The 23,369-nt window shown below is 43.9% G+C and overlaps 1 protein-coding gene across 2 annotated transcripts in view; it reads left to right on the top strand.

Moving 5' to 3' along the window:
• Positions 1–23,369, top strand: part of zgc:154058 (Transmembrane protein 150A-like) — a 58,074-nt gene that overhangs the window by 7,504 nt on the left and 27,201 nt on the right. For both annotated transcript variants that reach the window (XM_052090122.1, XM_052090121.1), the window contains exons 4-6: positions 7,749–7,796; positions 11,161–11,247; positions 14,110–14,177. In XM_052090122.1, coding sequence (XP_051946082.1) covers positions 7,749–7,796; positions 11,161–11,247; positions 14,110–14,177 — 203 coding nt within the window. The remainder of the gene's footprint in view (positions 1–7,748; positions 7,797–11,160; positions 11,248–14,109; positions 14,178–23,369) is intronic.

Below are 23,369 nucleotides of genomic sequence, written 5' to 3'. Positions count from 1 at the left end.
CTTCAAAAATCATTTAAAAGCAGCATAAAAGTAATCATTACAACTCCAGTGGTTAAATCCATATCTTCGGAAGCTTTATGTTATGTATGGGTGAGAAACAGATCTATATTGAAGTCCTTTACTTTAAATCTCAACCTTTGACCAGCACCAGTTGGTGGCAATATGCATGAAGAATATGAATTGCCAAAAGAACAAAAGAAGAAGAATATGGAAGTGAAATTGAAAGTGGAGTTCCCCTTCTGTCGCTCTCTCCACGTTGTGTCAGAGAAGCGACACTAGGGGTCTCTCTTGAGCGCCGATATTCACCTCTGAACTATGAAAAAAGGCCAATGAGAGTTGGCAACCAGTATTTGCATGTCCCGCCCCCGGACATACGGGTATTTAAGCGGCGCAAATACGGGAATTCATTCAGAAAATTTCTTCGGAGCCGATGGTTGTGTCTGCAACTGCTGCATACTACACACCGAGTTCCTGTCATCCCTCTGCTGCATAACTGTTGGATTCCACGGCGCACAACAGCGGCTTTCTCCTGTTTGCACGGCTGTGCATTCCTGCCCCTGGGTGCATCGACAGTGCAGATTTAAAAACTCTCACGAGTTTTTTCCCTAAAAGAGTGATTTTATTTAAAAGAGTAATTTCCTCTAAAAGAGCAAAACACAGCGGCGTTGAACGTCCTTTTAAGGATGCGTCTTTATAAAGATGCCCTTCCGCCCCTGTGTTGTTTCTGGATGTGGTAGAGTGCTCTCCGCTTCCGACGGCCACAGGCGCTGTCTCGTGTGTCTGGGTAGCGATCACACCGAGGCTGCGTTTGTGGATGGTTCATGTTCTCACTGCGAGAACATGACCTTGACAACGTTGCGGTCGCGGCTTGCTTACAACCGTGAGCAAGCCACTCCAGCCGCCCCCCGTATTGCTCCTTCCTCCCACGGGATTGAGGACGATGCGGCTGGCGATGGAGGCGATTTGGGGATGGCTGCGGGTGCAGCTCCGCCGGTACGCCCCTCGGACCACCCGCGCCCCAGCACGCTCGTTGATTCCCGTCCGTGCTCGAGGCGGCGGCGACTCGCCTCACAGCCAGTCAGCCGACCCTCTTGCAATGGAAGCCGATGAGCTCGCCGCGACATCGGAGGGCACGGCATCTGATGCAGAGGAATCCCCTGGGCTGCCGCCTTCGGGCTTGCACACCCAGGCTGAGGCTGACGCACATATGTCCGACATGCTTTCCCGGGCAGCCAACAGCGTGGGCTTGGATTGGAACCCTCCATCCCCCCCACAGCCATCACGGCTGGATGACTGGTTCCTGGGGTCTGCGCGCCGCTCACAGCCTCGCCCCCCCCGGTTCCGTTTTTCCCGGAAGTGCATGACGAGCTGACGTCTTCGTGGAGAGCACCCCTCTCCACTCGTCACACCACCACAGGCTCGTCCGCCCTCACCACCCTCGACGGCGAAGCGCGCCACGGGTACGCGGCGATTTCCCCAGGTGGATAGGGCGGTTGCGATCCATCTATGCCCTGGTACCCCTACCACCTGGCGAGGTCGCCCCGTACTCCCTTCCCGGACCTGTAGAGCAACCTCCTCGCTGACAGCGAAGGCCTACAGCGCCACCGGACGCGCCGCTTCCGCCCTGCATGCCATGGCTCTCCTGCAGGTCCACCAAGCCAAGGCACTTCGCAACATGCACGGGGGTGGCCCTGATCCCGACATGCTGCAGGAACTGCGCTCAGCGACCGACCTCGCCCTGAGAGCGACGAAGGTCACAGCACAAGCGCTCGGGCAGGCGATGGCCACGCTAGTTGGTCCAGGAACGTCAACTGTGGCTGAACATGGTCGAGATGCGTGAAGCCGACAAGACTCGCTTCCTCAACGCCCCTGTCTCCCAGTCCGGCCTCTTCGGCGACACCGTCGAGGACTTTGCCCAGCAGTTCTCCACGGTAAAGAAGCAGACGGAGGCCATCTCTCACATCATGCCTCGCTGCAAGCCTGCCGCCACGGCCCATGCCCCGTCTGCTCGCCGAGGGCGTCCTCCCACGGCCAGAAGACAAGCTCCTGCTCCGCCTCAACCCGGGCCCAGCTCTCAGCCCCAGCGTCGAGCAAACTGCGGGAAGCGCACGCCCTCTGTCTCACGGACCCCCACGAGGACCCGGAAGGCTCCCAGGCGCTCCTGAGACAGCGCACCCAGAGTCCAAGAAGTTAGCTCCGGAGGTGGTAAGACCGCTCCGTCCCCCGGTGGAGGGCCGGGAGGAGAATCCTTTGTTTTTTCATTTGCCGCACCCCTTAACGGGGGCTGCGGTACCCAAATTCTCAATAAAAGAGCTATTTCCTTTGTCTCTGGGGCATATGGCCCGCAAATGCCGTTCTCACGGCACTCTGCTTTCAAGGCCTCAACAGCCCCGGCTCCATGGAGGCAGTGTCCCCGCCGTCAGCCCCACGACTGTTCCCCGGCCGGCCGGTTCAGACGAGTCCAGAGGACGCCAGCATCAGACCTCCTCCTCAGTCACGAACCCGCCCCCTGCCGGGTGCGCGGAGCAAGGTAAGTGCTTTGAGTTTATTCTCAGCACCAGAGCCTCGGGACGCCACGTTGCCTCCCGACGCCACGTTACCTGTTCCGCACCGCTGCGAAGCCCCGCCGGGTACGTCCAAAAAACCCGTCCCTTTGGTGCCCCTAGCACGGAGTTTAGAGGCTTGGCTTTCACTGCCCAACCCGTCACGCTGACTGCACCGGACCATTCGACTCGGTTACGCAATTCAGTTTGCCAGGTCTCCGCCCCCCTTCATGGGTGTACATTTTTCCGCAGTACACGGCCAACATGCCCATTCCCTGCGCGAAGAAATGGCCTCCCTTCTATTCTAACCGAAACGAAGAAGGGTTTCTACAGCCCTTTGTTGTACCCAAGAAAGGTGGCGGCTTACGACCGATCTTGGACCTGCGAGTTTTCAATCGGCCCTTGTCCATACTCCCGTTCAAAATGCTCACCCAGAAACAAATTCTATCTGGCGTCCGGCATCTAGATTGGTTCGCAGCGGTAGACCTGAAGGACGCGTACTTCCACGTCTCAATTTGCCCTCGACATCGACCCTTCCTACGGTTCGCATTCGACGGTCAGGCGTATCAGTACAAAGTCCTCCCCTTCGGCCTGTCTCTGTCCCCTGGCGTCTTCACGAAAGTCGCAGAGGCAGCTCTTGCCCCGCTCCGAGTAGCCGGCATACGCATACTCAATTACCTCGACGACTGGCTCATACTGGCTCACTCTCGAGAGTTACTATGCGCACACAGAGACCAGGTGCTCAGGCACCTCAGCCGTTTGGGGCTTCAGGTCAACTGGGAAAAGAGCAAGCTCTCCCCGGTCCAGAGCATCTCAATTCTTGGTCTGGAGTTAGACTCCGTCTCAATGACAGCACGTCTCTCCAACGAGCGTGCTCAGTCAGTGCTGAAATGCCTCGCTTCCTTCAAGCCAGGCGCCGTGGTCCCGCTAAAACGTTTCCAACAGCTCCTGGGGCATATGGCATCCTCCGCAGCGGCCGCGCCACTGGGGTTGATGCATATGAGACCACTTCAGCACTGGCTCCGGACTCGAGTCCCGAGATGAGCATGGCGCTGCGGCACGCACAACGTAAAAGTTACCTCTGCCTGCCGCCAGACCTTCAAACCCTGGACAGACCTTTGCTTTCTAAGGGCTGGAGTACCCTTGCAGCAGGTGTCCCGACGCGTTCTGGTCACGACCGACGCCTCCAAATTGGGTTGGGGCGCCGTGTGCAACGGGAGTGCAGCCGCAGGCTGGTGGAACCGAGGCCCGCTGAGCTGGCACATCAACTGCCTAGAGCTGCTGGCTGTTTTTCTGGCCCTGCAGAACTTTCTTCCGTTAATTCGGCACCAACACGTCTTAGTCAGGACAGACAGCACCACGGTCGTAGCCTACATAAAGCGCCAAGGCGGAGTACGCTCCCTCCACATGTCACAGCTCGCCCGTTGTCTCCTCCTATGGAGTCAGCAGCGACTGGAGTCACTGCCCGCCACTCACATCCCCGGCAACCTCAATGTGATGGCGGACGCGCTGTCAAGACAAAGCTTGCCCGGCGGCGGAGTGGAGACTCCACCCCCAGTCGGTCCAGCTGATTTGGGACCGGTTCGGCAAGGCCCAGGTAGACCTGTTTGCCTCCTAAGAAACCTCCCACTGCCCGCTCTGGTATGTCCGGACAGAGGCTCCCCTCGGGGCAGATGCGCTGGCACACAGCTGGCCCACAGGGCTGCGCAAGTACGCATTTCCCCCAGTGAGCCTTCTTGCACAGGTGCTATGCAAGGTCAGGGAGGACGAGGAGCAAGTCACTCTGGTAGCCCCTACTGGCCTACCCGGACTTGGTTTTCGGACCTCACGCTCCTCACGACAGCCCCTCCCTGGCGAATTCCCCTGAGGAAGGACCTTCTTTCTCAGGGACGGGGAATGCTCTGGCACCCGCACCCAGACCTCTGGAACCTCCACGTCTGGCCCCTGGACGGGATGCGGAAGATCTAGCCAGTCTACCATCTGCCGTTGTAGATATAATCAATCAAGCCAGAGCCTCCTCTACCAGGCATCTTTACGCCCTAAAGTGGCGTCTGTTCGCGGACTGGTGTTCTTCCCGAGCCGAAGACCCGCAGAAGTGCGCAGTTAGGTCAGTGCTCGTGTTTCTTCAGGAGAGGCTGGAGAGGAGGCTGTCCCCCTCCACCCTCAAGGTGTATGTCGCTGCTATCGCGGCCCACCACAACACGGTAAACGGAAAGTCTCTTGGTAAGCACGACTTAATCGTCAGGTTCCTAAAAGGTGCCCGGAGGATAGCTCCCTCCCGGCCTAACCTGTTCCCCTCCTGGGATCTCTCGGTCATCCTTACAGGACTCCAGAGACCCCCCTTCGAGCCGCTTGACTCAGTTGGACTCAGGGCCCTCTCTCTCAAGACCGCCTTGCTGATCGCGCTCGCTTCCATCAAGAGGGTCGGGGACCTGCATGCGTTCTCTGTTAGCGACACTTGCCTGGAGTTCGGTCCGGCAGACACGTTCGTGATCCTAAGACCGCGACCGGGCTATGTGCCCAAGGTTCCTACCACACCCTTCAGGGATCAGGTAGTGAACCTGCAAGCGCTGCCCCGGGAGGAGGCAGATCCAGCCCTTTCACTGCTGTGTCCAGTATGTGCCTTACGTATCTACCTGGACCGCACACAGAGCACTAGATGCTCTGAGCAGCTCTTCGTCTGCTTTGGGGGACAGCAGAAAGGGAACGCTGTCTCCAAGCAGAGACTCGCCCACTGGGTTGTCGACGCCATTTCCCTGGCTTATCACACCCAGGCCGTGCCCCCCCCCTTTGCGGGTCCGAGCCCACTCCACCAGGAGTGTTGCATCCTCATGGGCACTGGCTAGGCGCAATGCCCTAGCAGACATTTGTAGAGCAGCGGGCTGGGCGAGATTCTACAATCTCCGAGTTGAGTCAGTATCATCCCGTGTTCTCTCAGGTACCGAGCCCGTAGAACTCGGTGGCACGCCCACGATCTGACCGGGTGAATCGCTTGCATCTAGCACCCTTCCCCCTAACCAGGGGAAACAGTGCGCCTTCATTCCCAGGAGATCTCAGGTTTGGGACACTGGTTGATTCCTCCCTAGCCCTTGTGGGTCGCAGTTCAGCGGAGGAACTCGCCGACCCAAGCCACTGCGGGTACCGCAAGCTACCCTGCACTGGTATAGGTGCTCCACAGGTAAGGCCTCCTTTGGACTCCCCCTGTGTGTAATGCCACGGTTCTGTCCCCTCTGGCGAGTGGACTCCCGTGCTTCCCTTAGGCAGTCACGGCTGCCTCGGTTGCCGTGCTGTATGTTCCCCCCTCTATAGGCTGGATCCACCACCGCACCGACTTTTCCACATAGGCCCTAAGTCAGGCCTCTGATGGTTTTGCCACTTAAACTTGCCTCCCCTCTCGGGTAGGCGTGGCCTCCGCAGGGTCTTCTCCGTCCTGAATAAGGGCTAAGACCCCCTTCCCTCAATGCGTGTAAAGGTCCCGGCCTAAGTTGCTCTATGCAAGAAACATAGAGAGAAAAGAGGCCCGGCCAGGCTTGGCCCGTTCCCAGGTTGGCGGCCAGCACCTTGTTCCCCCCTCCAGGGTAACGATAAGGAATCCTGATGGCTTAAATTGGGCATTGGGGAAGGGTACGTGCAGCCTGATACAGTTGGTCGTCCTGCACATAAGAATACCTGCTCGCTCCTGTATCAGCAGTTCACGTACACGGCTCAGCGCGTGGCGCTTTTATAAGTGGACCCCTAGTGTCGCTTCTCTGACACAACGTGGAGAGAGCGACAGAAGGGGAACGTCTAGGTTACGTATGTAATTTAATTTATTTGACCAATTGTCACACATTATACATACATTTCTGCATATACATGGTGAAATTATTTATTTTTCACATATCCCAGCTAAGCTGGGGTCAGAGTGCAGGGTCAGCCATGATACGGCGCCCCTGGAGCAGATAGGTTCAAGGGCCTTGCTCAAGGGCCCAACAGTGGTGTCTTGGTGGTGTTGGGGCTTGAACCCACGACCTTCTGATCAGTAACCCAGAGCCTTAACCGCTGAGCCAAGTAACCTCCGTTCCCTGATGGAGGGAACGAGACGTTGTGTCTCCCCTGCCACGTCGCTGAGCCGAGCCACTGTTGTGGCCGGACCATTTCCGGCTCCTCAGAAAAATCCTGAATGAACTCCCGTATTTGCGCCGCTTAAATACCCGTATGTCCGGGGGCGGGACATGCAAATACTGGTTGCCAACTCTCATTGGCCTTTTTTCATAGTTCAGAGGTGAATATCGGCGCGCAAGAGAGACCCCTAGTGTCGCTTCTCTGACACAACGTCTCGTTCCCTCCATCAGGGAACGGAGGTTACATACGTAACCTAGACGATTTATAGTTAAATAAAAAAAAATATATATTGATCTGTTTCATATACACATCTAGAATGGCATGAGGGTGAATAAATTATAAGCAAATTTTTATTTTTGGGTGAACTATCCCAAATGTTTTTTGCGCCTCTGTCCCTGGGTTCGTTGACATCCTGAAGGTCAGTGCGACTGAATCAGGAGCTTGTTGCACTTGTTGCATCAGCGTGAGTAAAGAGTGACACTTAATACCAGCATGTATCTGATGAAGATGTTCTGGTCTTATCGACTACCATTCCAGAGCTGTCTGGTTGTTTGGTTTTATGTTACAAGCAGAAATCCACATCAAAGGAAATGCATCATTTCAGAGAAGACACCGTGTTGGAGGTTTCTACCGAATATTGCAGAAAGTTCTTTGTCTCTGTTCATAGGCCTCATCCCACAGTCATCCATAACAAAGAAATTGGAAGTATTCTATACATTTTAGTTCCTCTAACCTTTGAGCCCACACTGTATCTTTGAGTAATGTTAAATGGTTTACAATGTTCTTGTTGTTTTCTGACTTTTGTGATTTGAAACATTTCTTATTTTGAAAGATTCATGGCTGCATTCAGAGTTTTTTAGGATATTGAGTTTATTTTTGGCTTGTTCTTGTCTATTTTGTTTAAAAATGTGTTTAACATTAACATGTACAGATGCAACAATAAATGTTGTAGAATTACCGGTAGCATAATTTAAGGAAGACAAATATCTCCTTTTAAAATAGCAACTGCAATGAAATTCAAGTGCATTTTCCTCAATCCTTTCTTCAGGTTTGCATTGATGGCATTATGTGACTAATGTACTATCATTTCTGTCCATTCAGGTATGCTATGGCCTTGTACAACCAGCATGTCTGTCCTGTGGACAATTGGTAGGAATGTATACATACATTCACACACAGTATATATAATAATGTGTCAGTTTGTTTTTATTTTGTTATTATTTTGAAATGTAATTATTTTTATTGTTGAGATTTAATGAATTATTAATAATTTAATATTGTTTTTAATTATGTTAATAGAATTACATTTAAATATTAAATGTTTTAACATTATTAGTTTTTTAATCAGTAATATATAATAAATGTAAATATAAGGATAACAAATAACATCTTTAAAATAGTTACATTTAAATCATTCATATCTTTAAGTTTATTATTAATTTATTTAATTTTATGGTATCAAATATCAAAGTCCCTTTTAAAGCAAGTCAGGTCAGTCTATGGCCATGTTTGTAATGCCTACGGGACACTATTTTCAATGGAAAATTACAGTTTCAGAGCCGCCACATTTAGTATTATGATTTCTGCAATTTAAAGTATTCCAGTGAACCATCTCATTCTGTACAGTCCACTAATATTCAGATTCATATATATATGTGTACTTCTTTCAAGATGTAAATGTAGGTGAGTATAGCTTTCAATTTATTAATTTGTTCATAACTAAAATGTGAAAATTTGTTAAAAATGTGCTAATTTTTGGTACATGTGCACATAAGCTATTAAACATTAACTGATAGAACATAAGACTAACACCTTTGAAAATGCACACTATAGAGTGAGTGCCTCTGGTTTCCAACAATGTGTAATATATTATATGTGAGATGTTGAACGAGTGTCAGAATCCTTTCTCATTAACTTTATTTGGCTCAAGGATGCGTCAGCCAGTGAAGCTAGTCAAATATTAGTATATGAAGCGTAGCAGTGTCTAGGTAACTTAAATGTTAGCACTGCTGTTGGGCTTTGAGAGGTGGCACACAGTAACTTAATTATTTAAAACAGCAATAATGGCAGCTGTGTGGGGATCCATGAGCAATGGCAGTAGGATGGGATTGAAATGACTCGGCAATAAAATGACTGGTGAACAGTGTTATTAATGGAATATTCCAGGTTCAGTTCCAGTTAAGCTCAATCGACAGCATTTATGGCATAATATTGATTACCACAAAAATTTGTTTTGGCTTACACCTCCGTTTCTTTAGAAAAAGTCTAAATCTTGGTTCCAGTGAAGCACTTACAGTGGAAGTGAATGGGGGCCGAAATATTCCTTTAATTTGATACAACATTATTGTCCAGCCGTAAGCTTTGGCTGCCAGAGACGACGTACACTTAAAGGGCCTTCATGGGAGTCTTTTGCGATTCCGCCAGGTGGTGGCGTTTTTGGGCACAAGTGCACTGCAACCGCCTTATCCACCCGAAGAATCTCTTCATGCCCCGTGGGTGCCCCACTGTCAAGGGTAGTGAGAGTGGACGAACCCAGAAGTCGGGTCCGGGCAGTAAAGGGTAAAGGAAGAGTGGGACCAGGGCAGGGCGTGGCCGTGAGCTGCGTTCCGAACCCAGGAACCAAGCCGCGAAGGCTCAGGGCAGGTTGGAGGGTTCCACTCCAGCCCGACACTCACAGCAAGCATGGCGATCAGCTCCGCCTCAGACTGGGTGGCCACACATGAAGGTGGTCACCCTGAGGCGAGCTGCATGTCTCATCCCACAACTCGACCGGGGCAAACGAGCGTATTAGGGAATAGGAGGTACGTGGGGGATTACTTGGTGGAGCACTCCCATTGAAGTCCCCAAATCGCCCCCAGCGCTAACCGACTCGGCTTCTTACCCGTAGGTAGAAGGCCCGGGGCGGGGAGTGGCTGAAGTGGCTTTCCCTCGGAAGAAGGGAAAGCCACTTCTCGCAGTGAGAACACGAACCATTCACAAATGCTGCCTCAATGTGACTACGGCCCAGACACGTGAGACAGAGCTTGTAGCCGTCAGAGGCGGAGAGAAATTGACCGCAACCAGGAACTACACACAGACGGAAAGGCATCTTTAAAATTATGCTCCCCTTGAGTGCGCACTCTTTTAGAAGGACACTCTTTTACCCTTACTATTTTCTGCTAGAATATATGCTCTTTCAGCTGTTGAAGCGCCCATAGGCGTACTCTGCATCAATCGCGCAGAGGGGGAGAAAGCTGCTGAAATGCGCCGTATATACAACAGCATACGCTTCTTGTTGTGAGGTGGATGGAACGGCAGTGGAATTCGCTGCTCAACACCACTCGACTTTGAAGACAAAATCTGAATGAGTGGTTGCGAGCCAGCTCCTTTTATACACATATGTCTGGGGGAGTGGCATGCAAACTCCACTCTCCAATTCCCATTGGCCTTTTCTCAAAGATCAGAGGGGTTTGGGAATCAAAAGTATGACCCCTGGTGTCGACTACATCGACACAACATTGAGTGAGTGACAGATAGGGAACTAAACTAAAATATATTTTCATGACTCCAAAACTAGTTAATATAAAATACAAAACACAACAAATGTACTTTAGTTTACGTTTCTTGATACACAATATATTTTAATATTTAAAACCTTTACAACCTGCCTTAAATATTAATAAAACTAGACAGCCCTGAGAAATGTAACACTCTTAAACATATTTAAAAAATGTCAAGTAATGTTTAATGTTGGAAGAACTAAAATACTAAAACTTTAATTAAAAACTAAATATACTGAAGAATTAAAACTAAACAAACTAGAAAATGCAGACATTAAGTGAAAACTAACAAAAACTGAACTAAATTAAAAGGACATATTGAAAATACAAAGGAAATAAAAACTAAATATAAAACTACAATAACCCTGCTGGTGAATGAATCACACTGTCTCACAATATGGGTGAAAAATGCACTCTTTTTGTCTAGGTGCATGTGTAGACCAAAGAAAACATTTATTTTAAAGATATTAGCTAAGCAGTTCTGTTCAGTAAATGCTTTACACTGTAGATATATCTGTGGTCTTTCAGCATTTTTTTCTTCTTCTCACTTTTGGGGAGGAGCATTAGCCATATAGTGCAGGATGTGTTTGCTTTAGTAATAAAGTGTAGCTACATTATGTTTGTCTAAATATCAGTGTGGCAAAGTCTGAATAAAAAATTCTGACGCCTGTCAAAACATATTTATTTTAGAAATTAATTGAAACTGATCATATCATCCAGTGTTCAGTAGGAATGTGGCAGTGAATAACTTGACTGCTCTCCAAATTCACAGCCAGATGTGGCTTTCCTATTGAGTGCATTTAGACCTGTCTGGTATGATTGATTTATTATTTATGGCTAGCAAGCAAGATGTCGCGGGCCCTCAGGTTTGTGGGTTCTGAGCTTGATGATTTTATTTGGCTCTCTTACAACTCTATAATGCATGTGTTTGTATATATTCATGTGTGGGGCCTTGTGTATTTGTTTACTTTCAGGATGTATAACCAGTCATGTGAGATGGATCTGCCCTTGCAGAGGGGACCAACACTATGCTGTACTCTGGACAATGTTCCCCTCATAAGGTCTGTATGAAATTACAACAAGAGCTGTCATTTCATTTCATTGTATTCAATGTTAAAAAGTTACATATATGTATTGTATGTGACGATAAGTCAGTATTATATTAAAATAATATATTTTTTTAGAAGAGTGGGTTCCAAAAATTAACATTGTGAGTAAAACATGCACGATATCACAACTAAAGTGGACCAAAAAATAGGATGGGATCCACTTTCAAGTCCAGGTACGATGTGAACGCAAAGAGAAGTTGTTTTTCACTCGGTAGAATCTTGGGTTAACTGAAAGAGGTCCGAGTTTGGTCCTTTTTTTAAAGGAATAGTTCACTCAAAAATAAATGTTGTCATAATTTACTCGCCCTCATGTTGTTCCAAAACCAAAAAGAGAATTTTAAACCAATATCCAGTTTTATTTGTACCATATTCTAAGTGTTCTAAAGCCATAAGATAGGTACGTTGTAATGCTAAACAACACAAGTTCTCATGTGAACATGCAAGCCACTGTGAACAAGCTTTTCTCATAGCGCTCAGGAGCATGCAATGGACATCAATATTCTCACTGAAAATGACTTAATTTTGGGATGTTTCTCATCAAAACCTTTAGAAGACTTGGAATATTATGCCCAAGTCATACAGACTACTTTTAAGAAACATTTGCATCCTTGTTATTGCCATTTTATTGAAAAGACTGATCAAGATATTCATTCAAAAAATCTCCTTTTGTGTTCTGTAAAAGAAAGTCAATTAAAATGTTTGGGTGAACTATCCCTTTAAAAGGACTCAAGTGTGAACACCCTTAAAGAGAAGACTAACTATATTCCAAGTGTGGGCTAAACTTTATTTGGTGACAAACATATTGCTCGCTTGTTTGTAGTTTTTCTTATCCTGTGCCATATGATAAGCTATGGTTTTGAAAGGAGTTTTGTTTTTTCAGTTCAAATCGCAATATTTAACTAAATTATCACATTATGTCTTTTTGACCAAATCGTGCCGCCCTATTAGTTACCCTTCTCGACTTGCCTCCCCACCTTAGGCAGTGGTCTGTCAGCACATTCTTCATTTGACTGCCCCTTCCTTTCTTCTGCATGCCTCTCTTGTTTTTCTCCTGTGTGTCCTTTCTATCTTCCTCCATCTCAAAGCAGAGAGAGGGTCAGGGAGAAACAGGAATTTAGGAATATAGTTTGGTGTGACCTACCCTGTACCTTTGCAGAAAAGTTTAATTTGGAGATATTTTACTGCTAGGAGAAGAACTTGTTGCTCCCCTCTCTGGAACAGACTGGTCTACCAGACAAAAGAATTTATCAAATTACTGTAGAAGAAAAAAACAATAGGCGAAAAAGGACAAAAACTTTGTGGTTTTAGCAAAAACATTTTCTACATATGTTTGACATTCCTAGGCATTTTCATAATCGAAGAGAAATCCAACAATGCATATATTGTGGATTCTGGAATAACTTTTGGGATCTTTGGCCCAGAGTTGTTCAATAGATTTTCTGTCTTCTGTGCCTTCAATGCTGTGCTGTTTATGGAGTATGAGAACATGAGTTATATGTTGGGACTTATTTATGTGTGCCTTTGGGTGTGCCCACAATCTACAAGCAGTGTGTGTATGTTTGTGTGTGTTTGGGTTTATTTTGACTGCTACTCACCATAGTGTGCAGTTCTTAACCCAGAGGTGTACTGAAGTGGGTGAAAGGTCACACACACACACACACACACACACACACACACACACACACACACACACACACACACACACACACACACACACACACACACACACACACAAAGAGAGAGAGAGTTTGTAACTAGTAACATACATACTTATATCAAACTTATCTTGAACACTTTAGTGCAGTATGTATAGAAAGCATACTATGTGTAATATAGTATAGGTGTATTTGGCATGATTTAGGGCAGGTCACTTGGGTTCAGAACATTTTTAGAAATTAAGATTTCTTAAGATGTTTGAAGGAACATTTGTTCTTTGGTGCAAGTAATAATAATGATCATTGAAAGAAGTATTTTTGTGTTGTTTTCCAGTAAACATATCTTATATTCTTTGAAAAGAGATAAAGTAACTTGAGAGGCAAAATTGTGTACGATAATAAGACTTTTCAGGAAATATCTTTTGAATCTTTTATTTTCTTATCTCTTTGGCAAATTATTTTTTCTTGTTTTAAGAATAAACCTCACTAGATATTTTAGATATTGTTGATGCTTAAAACAAAAGTGGGGGAAATAAATATCTATTCTTTGAAAGTCTTGTTATCTTATACTTTTTTTGTAAATATATCTTGTTTTAAGGATGTTTAGATATTTTTACTGTAAATAAGACAAAACATAAAGATTTTGAGTATACAGCTGGGTTTACTGGTGTCATATAGGCAAGTGGGCACTTTTAGGTGAACTGCCCGTACATTTAGATATATTTACTCTATGTATTTACAACAGTATCTCCTTTAAAGGCTTCATGCCACAGTGACATGTAAGGCTGAATGATCTTCAGTAATCATTACCCGTGTGCTTACAAGGATGATTTCCTTTCATGGTTTGGTGCTTGCTTTGTATTTCTCTGTCTTTCATCACTGGTGGCCTTATCTTTTCTTATCTTTTGTCATTTCCAATACAGTGTGACAGCTGTGTGATAAATGCTAAGGGTCCTTGAGCCTTCTTCCAGCTCCGACCCCCTTTCTCTCAATAACAAACAGCTGTCAATGCACTCCCAAGGGCCAAACAGCCTATTTTAGTCATCTGTCAATGGGAGTTCATCCCTCAGGACCCATTGCTTTGAGATGTGTATGTACGCATATTCATGAGGAGAGAACCCTGGACATCTAACCTCTTCTCTGATGTTCTAATCTGCAGTAAATGTGGCACACTTCCTCCAGAGAGCTGCTTCTTCAGTCTCATCTGCAGCACCGGATCCTTCATTGGTGAGTTTATGATGTGTATCCCACAAATTACATATTTTAAAGCCTAATTTCCATTTATATTTGATTTACTTTTTATTTGTATGCATCTCTTATCTGTGAAAAATTCTCACAAGTGCAAAATGTCTAGGTTACTGTTGTAACCTCCGTTCCTTGATGGAGGGAACGAGACGTTTTGTCGAATGAAGCAACACTAGGGGACTTCTTTAAAGGCCTCGGTTACCTCTGAACTTGAGAAAAGGCCAATGAGAAATTGGCAGACAGAATTTGCATGTCCCTCCCCCAGACATACGGGTATAAAAGGAGGGAATCATGTGTCTGTCCATTCAGGTTTTGCACTGAGGAGCCGAGAGTAAGGTCCGGCCATAACAGTGACTCGGTTCAGCGTCGTGGCCGGGGGGGACACAAAGTCTCGTTACAACAGTAACCTAGACGTTCCCCGTCTGTCGCTCACTTCGACGTTGTGTCGAATGAAGCGATACTAGGGGTCCCTATTCAATCACGCCATGCACTGAACCATGTACGTGCGCTGCTGACGCAGGTGCAGCAGGCAGTTGCATGCCAAAGTGAGAGACTGCATCAGACTGCATGTACCCTTCCCCAACACCCATAAAAATTGTCATAAACTTTTTAGGTTCCCGGCACCCAGAAGGGGGGAACAATGCGACATGCCAAGCATGGGAGCAGGCCGGGCCTTTTCTCTTCTCTATGTTTCTCGCGTAGAGTAAAAGCCGCTGGGGCCATCTTATCGATATCACACGCATCGGGGAAGGCATTCTTTTCCAACTCCTATTCTTTCAGGGGGAAAAGAACCCGCGGCGTGCTAGGGACTAAGAACATCCAGGGAGCGCGAATCTAGTGGACTCTCCTGGGGGAAAGAGCGCACGTGATTACCTCAGTTGAGAAGAAAGGCGCTATGTGAAAGCCAAACACCCGGTCAGACGTTCCGCATTCTCGGAACTGAGAGACCACGGAACGAGACCGACTCAACCCTGAGATTGTAAAATCTTGTAAAAGTATTGGGTGTTGCCCAGCCCGCTGCTCTGCATATGTTTGCTAGGGAGGTCCCGTTGGCCAGTGCCCACGAGGATGCCACACTTCTTGTCGAGTGTGCTCTGCCGGGGGGCGGTGGTTCGTAGGGATCTACCTGGTGAAACCGAGCCCGCTGCCATCCCCAAATTGCCTCCATCGCCAGCCGGGTCGTCCTCAATCCCGTGGGAAGAAGGAGCGACGCAGGGGGCAGCTGGAGTGGCGTTCCTCCTTAAGCCGCGACCGCAACGTTGCCATGGTAAGGTTCTCGCAGTGAGAACACGAACCATCCACAAACGCCGCCTCTGTGTGATCGCTGCCCAGACACATGAGGCAGCGTCTGTGACCGCCAGGACCGGAGAGAAATCAACCGCATCCAGGAACTACACAGGGGCGGAAGGGCATCTTTATAAAGACGCGTTCTGAAAAGGACGTTCAACGCCTGCTGTGTATTGCTCTTTTAGAGAAAATAAACTCTTTTATAGAAAATATTCTCTTTTTAGAAGCGCTGTCGAAGCGCTCAGGGGCAAAGCTGCACTGCCGTGCAGAGAAGGAGAAAGCCACTGATATGTGCCGTAGATCCAACAGCATGCGCTCTACAGAGGTGAGTGGAACTGTAAGTGACTTCAGCTCGCTGATCGCACAACTGCTCGGCTCCGAAGAAGAAATCTGAATGGACAGACACATGATTCCCTCCTTTTATACCCATATGTCCAGGGGAGGGACATGCAAATTCTGTCTGTCAATTTCTCATTGGCCTTTTCTCAAGTTTAGAGTTAACCGAGGCCTTCAAAGATGTCCCCTAGTGTCGCTTGATTTGACACAACGTCGAAGTGAGTGACAGACGGGGAACCCGGTATACAAAGCGCAACTTTAAAAATGAAAATTCTGTCATTATTTACTCATCCTCTTGTTGTTGAAAACCTGTCTGTTGTTAGTATTTTAGAAGAATCATTAGGCAGTTCTTGACATACAACGATGGTTCATAGTGACCAGAGACTGTAAAGGTCCAAATATGATCAATCAACACATCAAAAACCATATTAAAGTTGTCCATTAAAGCTATTTTCCAAGTCTTCTGATGCCATCCAATAGTTTTGTGTGAGGAACAATCTGAAATACAAGTATACATTCACTGATAATCTTGCTTTCCTCCGAAGCTTGCAATTAGCCCTTGTCTGCATCCAGATAAAAAAAAAAAACGCATCTACGTTGTTGACGCCAAAGCAGCATTGGTTCTCGTGTGTGTAGTTACCGAATGCGGTGCACCATTTTTTTATTCTGGACATGAACATGGGCTAGACACAATGTTAGAGGAAGGGCAAGAAAATGTTGTACATTTTAATCTGTTCCTCACACAAACCTATCATAAGACTTGGAATATACAAGTTGTATGGATTGCTTTTATAATTCCTCTAAGGTACTTTAGTTGTGTGTTTTTTTTGTGCTTTTTAGAGACTGAAAGCCCCTGGTCATGAACTATCATTAAATGGTAATAGCTGTCTAAAGATTCTTAAAGAAATTCCTCCTAATGTGTTTCATGAAACTAAAATAACATCATAAGGGTTTAGAACGGGCAATGACAATATACATTTTTGGATTTACTATTCCTTTAAGACTTGCTCTCCAAACCTGACCTCATCCTGTCAGCAGTATTGAATAGTTAAATTTAGTTAAGCTTCAACTTACTTTTAACTCTAATTTAAAGGGTCCCTGAACTTATCTTGATTTTGGTATTTCAGATCAATCTGTAGTTGCCTCCCCAGTAAATGATTACCGTCTGTGCTCCAAAGTTTCACTGTCTGGGCAGTAATCAGCCCAGGGAACCATAGGCTTACTGTGTTTGTGTATGTGTATTATTCACTGCCACACCTTAATGAACTATACAAGGCCAACTATCTTCATTATAAATGTTTGGGCATGGGCACGTGTTATCATCTCAAAACTGATGATAAACACTGCTCATACCCAACATTTGTCCTAAAAAGTACTCTTTCAGCATTACTTTGATATTTCACTACTCGAAAAAGCTAGACATGTGCATTCAAGCTTTACAAAACTGAGTGGGTGATGAAGTCACTGTGTGTTACCAAACGTTTTCATCAGATAACAATTGAGTTGCTGTGCAAGAAGGATGAATCATCTTCAAATATTATCTGAATTTAATTTGAATTACATCACAGGAAAAATATAGACAAGAGAGTTATTTAAAAGTGGATAAACAAGAAGACATGTAAACAAACGTCCTTATGTTAACAATTAACATTTAGAAATTTGCACCATATCAAATATGAAACATATTTGTTTATGAAAAGAACAAATCAAGTGTGGTGAGTCATATTACAGAGCAGTGGTTTGCAACTGATTTTGCTTCAGCACCCACATTTTACTTTGGACATCAAGTGTTAACTCAATACAGTCTAAAAATTGTTTATTGTGTATATATATATATATATATATATATATATATATATATATATATATATATATATATAAAAATGGCCTTCAAAGAAAACATTGAATTGTGTTGATATTACTTTGCAATATGCAAAAATATTAACATAACTAAAGCCAAAACTATACCTCTGTCAGTGCAGGACGCGTGATGCAATTTTGACATCAGCAGAGTGCTCGAGATTTGAATGTGTGCAACCCAATTTTTCTAACCGCGTTATTGAACGTGCAGAATGCGCACGCGCCTGGAATTATTTGCACTAATTAGCATGTCCAAAAGGTAGCAACACTCACATCTGAGCCAATGTTGTCTTGAAGAAGTGCTAGAAGAAGATGTAAACACATTTGTAAGGAGGTCTGGAGATACCTGCAAGTGTTTACTGTAACTGGAGACTGAAGGAACATAAAGACACCTTTAAGGGTCTAAACTCGTTCAAATAAATAGTTTATTGTTTTATTGCAGTCATAGCCCACATGCACCAAACTCCTTTGTATGCACGCACAGTCAGATGGAGTATACTTTGACTGGCTTGCGTTCGACTGTACGCAGACTCTGAGCATTCACGTTAAAAATGGGAGTATTCTTTGGGGTTTAGTCTAAAAAGTGGGTTTCTTAATGTTTCTTCAATTAATTTATCCCAGCATGGGTCATATTATCTTTTTCCTTACATTTGTTTTGTTCATGGTTTATATTCGTAAAGGTCATGTCATACTGCATGTTGGCATCTGTCTTGTTTCGCTAATTTCTACCAATTAACAAATGAATTTACGCCAAGATGCTGTAGAGTGCGATTGTACGCACAGTCTTGGATGTCAAAAACAAAATATATGGTTATATGAGTAGTTATATTTTATTATTTGCATTTAGCATGGCCTTCCCCTGCTGTCTGTGACCCTTTCAGAAGTTCAGAACCACTGCAGGTCATCACAAAGTCTCACTCTCATGGCATTCGTGAGACTCATGAGAACAGTCAATCATAAATCCTACTGTATCCTGTATGCCCAACACCGCATCATGCTTAGATAATGTCAGTTACAGCCAAGTGCAAGGTATGCACTGCAGCAGGTCTGTGAGAAAAGAGACTTGTAAAGAATTATTGGTTCAGTGTGACCTTTGACCTGAGCATTTGGGCCCAGTGGCAGTGTCCATGCTGAGAGATGAAGGGCTGTCCAGCTCTTAAGTGAGAGTGTTAGCCTCCTGTGAGACTCGGTTTCTGCCTGTTTGCATTAGGAAATTACCGTTGTTCATCTAACAAAACAAATATGTTGCAGTTTTGAATACTGTTTGAAGAGGGTCTTATATGAAATACAAAAAAACTCTTCTTATGCTTCGTGATTTATTACATCGCCATTCCCGGACTGTGAAGTTGTTTATATTAAAATATTTTTTTTAAATGCATGGCAACTGTCCGATCAAGGGTAACCAGTGGTTCCCTAGGGTATGCATTGTTTTCTCACTGGCAGCTTATGTAATACTGTGTTCCTGAATCTGAGCTTTCAAGAGCCCTTTTTGAAATGAGCATGGTATTGGAGGAAACAGCTCACAACAGGGTAGCGCTTTAACAGAGGGGAAAAGGGTGGAGAAAGTGCACAGCAGGAACTGACCAAAGCTAGTTTAGGCTCCCAAAGACCTTGTGACAGGAAAATTGAGTACATTTTATCTGTTTTTCACATTTCACTCCTCACCAATTTGAACCTTCTTGGAGCAGAAATACACAGAAATTATATTGGAAAAAAATCAGAAGTATAATTTGATATTTAAAAATCCATTAACAAGAAAAGCAAAAAAAAAAAAAAAATAAGATATTATGATTTGTTTTCCAAGGATAGGCTATATATTCTTAATTTTCTTACCACAATGACAAATGCCTCTTTTTTTTTTTTTCTGTAAATCAAAATGAAATGTTCATGTAAATCTAACATAAAGGTTTTATTATGGGTTTTATGCTTAAAACAAGAACAAAAATATATTTTGCACTGGGGTAAGAAAAATAAACTAGATATTTTCTCTGAAAGCTTATTATCTTATACAATTTTACTTTTCTTGTATTAATAGATATTTGTTACTGGAAAAAATTACAAGAATGCTTAAAAATTCCAGAGATTGTGTGAGTGAGATATGACCACTGATTTGGAGTCTTTTGTGTCACGTTGATACAATATTTCTCACAAGTTATAGTAGTTCTTCACGCCTCACTGACCATCAGGGATTTTTATGGACTGTTGGTTGATGGGAAGATCTGTCCTGTCAGAGTCATTGCTATGTTATCTGCAATAGCCAAAGCGTATCTCATCAGTTTTAATAAGATTGTTCGCAAGCACCCTGTGTGACTGAAACTGGTCATTTCTGTCTGTGGTGTTCATAGGATTCTCACAGTGTGTACTAAACACTAAAAAGTGCTCTGATGGTCTAAAAACAAACATTATGATGCACTCAGTTGGAAGGCACTAGTTGTGACTGTACTACTAAACCTGCTGTTATATTGACATCAAACCAGTGACGTGCTCAAGGCCAATTTCTTGCCTTGGCCTTGTACAATCTTTAATATCTAGCAGAAGAGCAGAAATGTTTTTAATAAGTCAAACCATTGCCATTAATGTAGTGCATGTTTGGTTGGAGTGTAACGTAGTCTCTGAGGGGTGCTGTTAGTTAGTTACAAGGCAGAATAATAATGGACCTTGTCCAATAGACACCACGAGTCCCAGATTTTGTTTCCTGCATTCTGAGGTAGAGAGCTTATTTCCAGGAAACTGCACTTAAAGGCACACACACACACACACACACACACACACACACACACACACACACACACACACACACACACACACACACACACACACACACACACACACACAGACAGTTAGTTGGAAAAACTGACACTTCTGTTTGTGCTCAAGGAATGAGCGATACCTCTTATTTTCATTTCAATGCGATACCAAGGCCATTACAACCATTACTGATACTAATACTGCTACTCCTATTAAATAATTAAAATAAAAAAAAAAAAAAATGTGTGATTTTAAATATATTTCTAAATATATTTTCTATAATTAAGTTTTTTAAGCAAATTAATTACATAATTACAGTGCAGATTAATTAATAGAATGTATTTTTACTGAGAAAGATGCCCATATAAAGATTATTTCCTGTAGTTAATAATTAAAACAAACATAAATGTAATATATATAGTACATATTATAATTCTGATAATTCAAATATATTACATCATATACATACTGTATATTGTTGGACTGGGCAAAAGATTTTCTCGATATCGATTCATAAATCACTAGATATTTGTTTTCTTCTCAATGTGGCGGTTATCTACTGTGTGAGTAAATCACTTGCATATGCGACTAAAAATCTCTGTGATTAGCCACTGTCTGGTAAATTTTCAGATTTCACTCAATAGTGATTGTGTAGTATATTGGCAAAGTTGAACACCGGAATCCTGCATGATAAGAGTAAAAGTTTGGTTCCATGTAATGTATGTCCAAAGATGAGATCCACACAATCCATTTGTCATTGAATAATGTCTCTTTTAATTCCCTTTCTGTTGTTTATAGTCAATTGTTGATGGAAAACAAAAACAAAAATAATAAACATTTAATATACATTTTTATGATAAATATAATAAGTTATTAAGCTAAGACATTATTAAAGAAATACATTACTATTGAATAACAATAATAATAATAATTATTATTATACATTTCTTAAATTGCTGATGGCATTGCTATGCAGTCAGGTTAAACCTTCAAGTCTTAATTTTGACGGAAGCTTTTATTTTGGTAAAGAAGTGAAGATTCTATTTGTAACAGTTGATAACAGCCTTATTGACCCCATTTACACCAGGTATTAAGGGGTCACGTAAATCCACCTACTTAAGCCCCATTTTTTCACACCTCAGACTGAGAAACGACTCTCGAAATGTGCAGGAAATATGTTAATATGTGGGCTGGTATTGTGTGCGGGAAGAGGGAAAAATGGAAGGAGGTCAAGAAAATTTTAAAGAAAAGAGATTTTTTTTGTTTTTTATTTTTAATAAATTTGCAAAGATTTAAAACAAACTTCTTTCACATTGTCATTATGGGATATTGTTTGTAGAATTTTGAGGAAAATAATGAATTTAATCCATTATGGAATAAGGTTGTAACATAACAAAATGTGGAAAAAGTGAAGCGCTGTGAATACTTTCCGGATGCACTGTGCATAGCATTGGAAAAAATTAATAGACCACTGCAAAATTATCAGTTTCTCTTGATTTACAGGTAAGAGTTTGAGTAAAATAATTTTTTTTTTATTCTATAAAAGTACTGACAACATTTCTCCCAAATAAAAATATTGTCATTTAGAGCATTTACAACTAGTCAAAATAACAAAAAATATGCCGTGTTTTCAGATCTTGAATAATGCAGAGAAAACAAGTTCATATTCAAACCACACAATATTAATGTTTTAACTTAGGAAGACTTCAGAAATCAATATTTGTTGGAATAACCCTGATTTTCCATCACAGCTTTCATGTATCTTGGCATGCTCTCTACCAGTCTTTCACATTGCTGGTGGGTGACTTTATACCACTCCTGTCACAAAAATTCAAGCAGCATGTGGCCATCCATGTTCTTCTTGATCTCATTCCAGAGGTTTTCAATGGGGTTCAGGTCTGGAGATTGGGCTGGCCATGACAGGGTCTTCATCTGTTGGTCCTCCATCCACTCCTGGCTGTGTTGCTTGGAGCATTGTCCTGCTGGAAAAACTAATCCTCAGATTGGGGAACATTGTCAGAGCAGAAGGAAGTTTTCTTCTAGGATAACCTTGTACGTGGCTTGATTCATGCGTCCGAATCTGCCCGATTCTAGCCTTGCTGAAGCACCCTCAGGCGGAGCCATGGTAGGCGGAGCAGTCTCGGGCATGGGCGTGGAGTGGACTCGGGCGAGGCCGTGGCGTGGAGCCTCTCATGTGATTTATGGTCTCCAGTAATTCCCTCTACTGTCGAGCTGTGAGTCAAATACGGTATATGGATTTCAGGGTGGAATCATCATATCCTGTGTGGCTGGCAATGGTGGTGAAAAATTAGAGTATTCCTTTATAGAAAAATCAGCTTGGCTCAGTTGAACCAAGTATGCTGCTAGATCCATTTGTGCGGCGAGTTGTTCTGTAACGTATGAAGGAGGTCACAAGAGCAGAATCTAGGTGCAGCTTAATTTAATAGAAAAATAACCAAAGTACAAAACAGGGTGAAAACGGCGTGGGCGTGGGCGTGAAAACAAAATCACTGGGGCAAAACACAAGGCAAAACAACAGTGAATCATGACAGTATGATAGGCATACGGTGTCTTATTCGTTGTGAAACAAAGGCATGAATCACAATTAATTCCTAGACTTAAAATGCTGTGGCTGATTCCACCAAATTTTGATTTCTGAACCCTTCCTAAGTTAATACATTAATATTGTGTTAATATGAACTTTTCTTTGCATTATTCGAGGTCCTTTTATTGACATTTATGGACATTTTATTTAAACAAGAATTATATGAGTTCAGCAGGACACAGGCCTAATGGTTTAAGTAAGGTATAAAAATATCCATAGGTAAACGCTAGGTAGAACAGAAGTAGGATAGAACAGGAGGAACATTTTAAATTGTTTTTCACATAGATCATGGAAGATTCTAACCCTTCAAATTTCACTTGCCTATGAAAGTTTACCAT

Source organism: Xyrauchen texanus, chromosome 24 (genome assembly GCF_025860055.1).
Source record: "Xyrauchen texanus isolate HMW12.3.18 chromosome 24, RBS_HiC_50CHRs, whole genome shotgun sequence".
NCBI classification, from domain to species: Eukaryota; Metazoa; Chordata; class Actinopteri; order Cypriniformes; family Catostomidae; genus Xyrauchen; species Xyrauchen texanus.
This window is presented reverse-complemented; position numbering and strand designations above follow the sequence as displayed.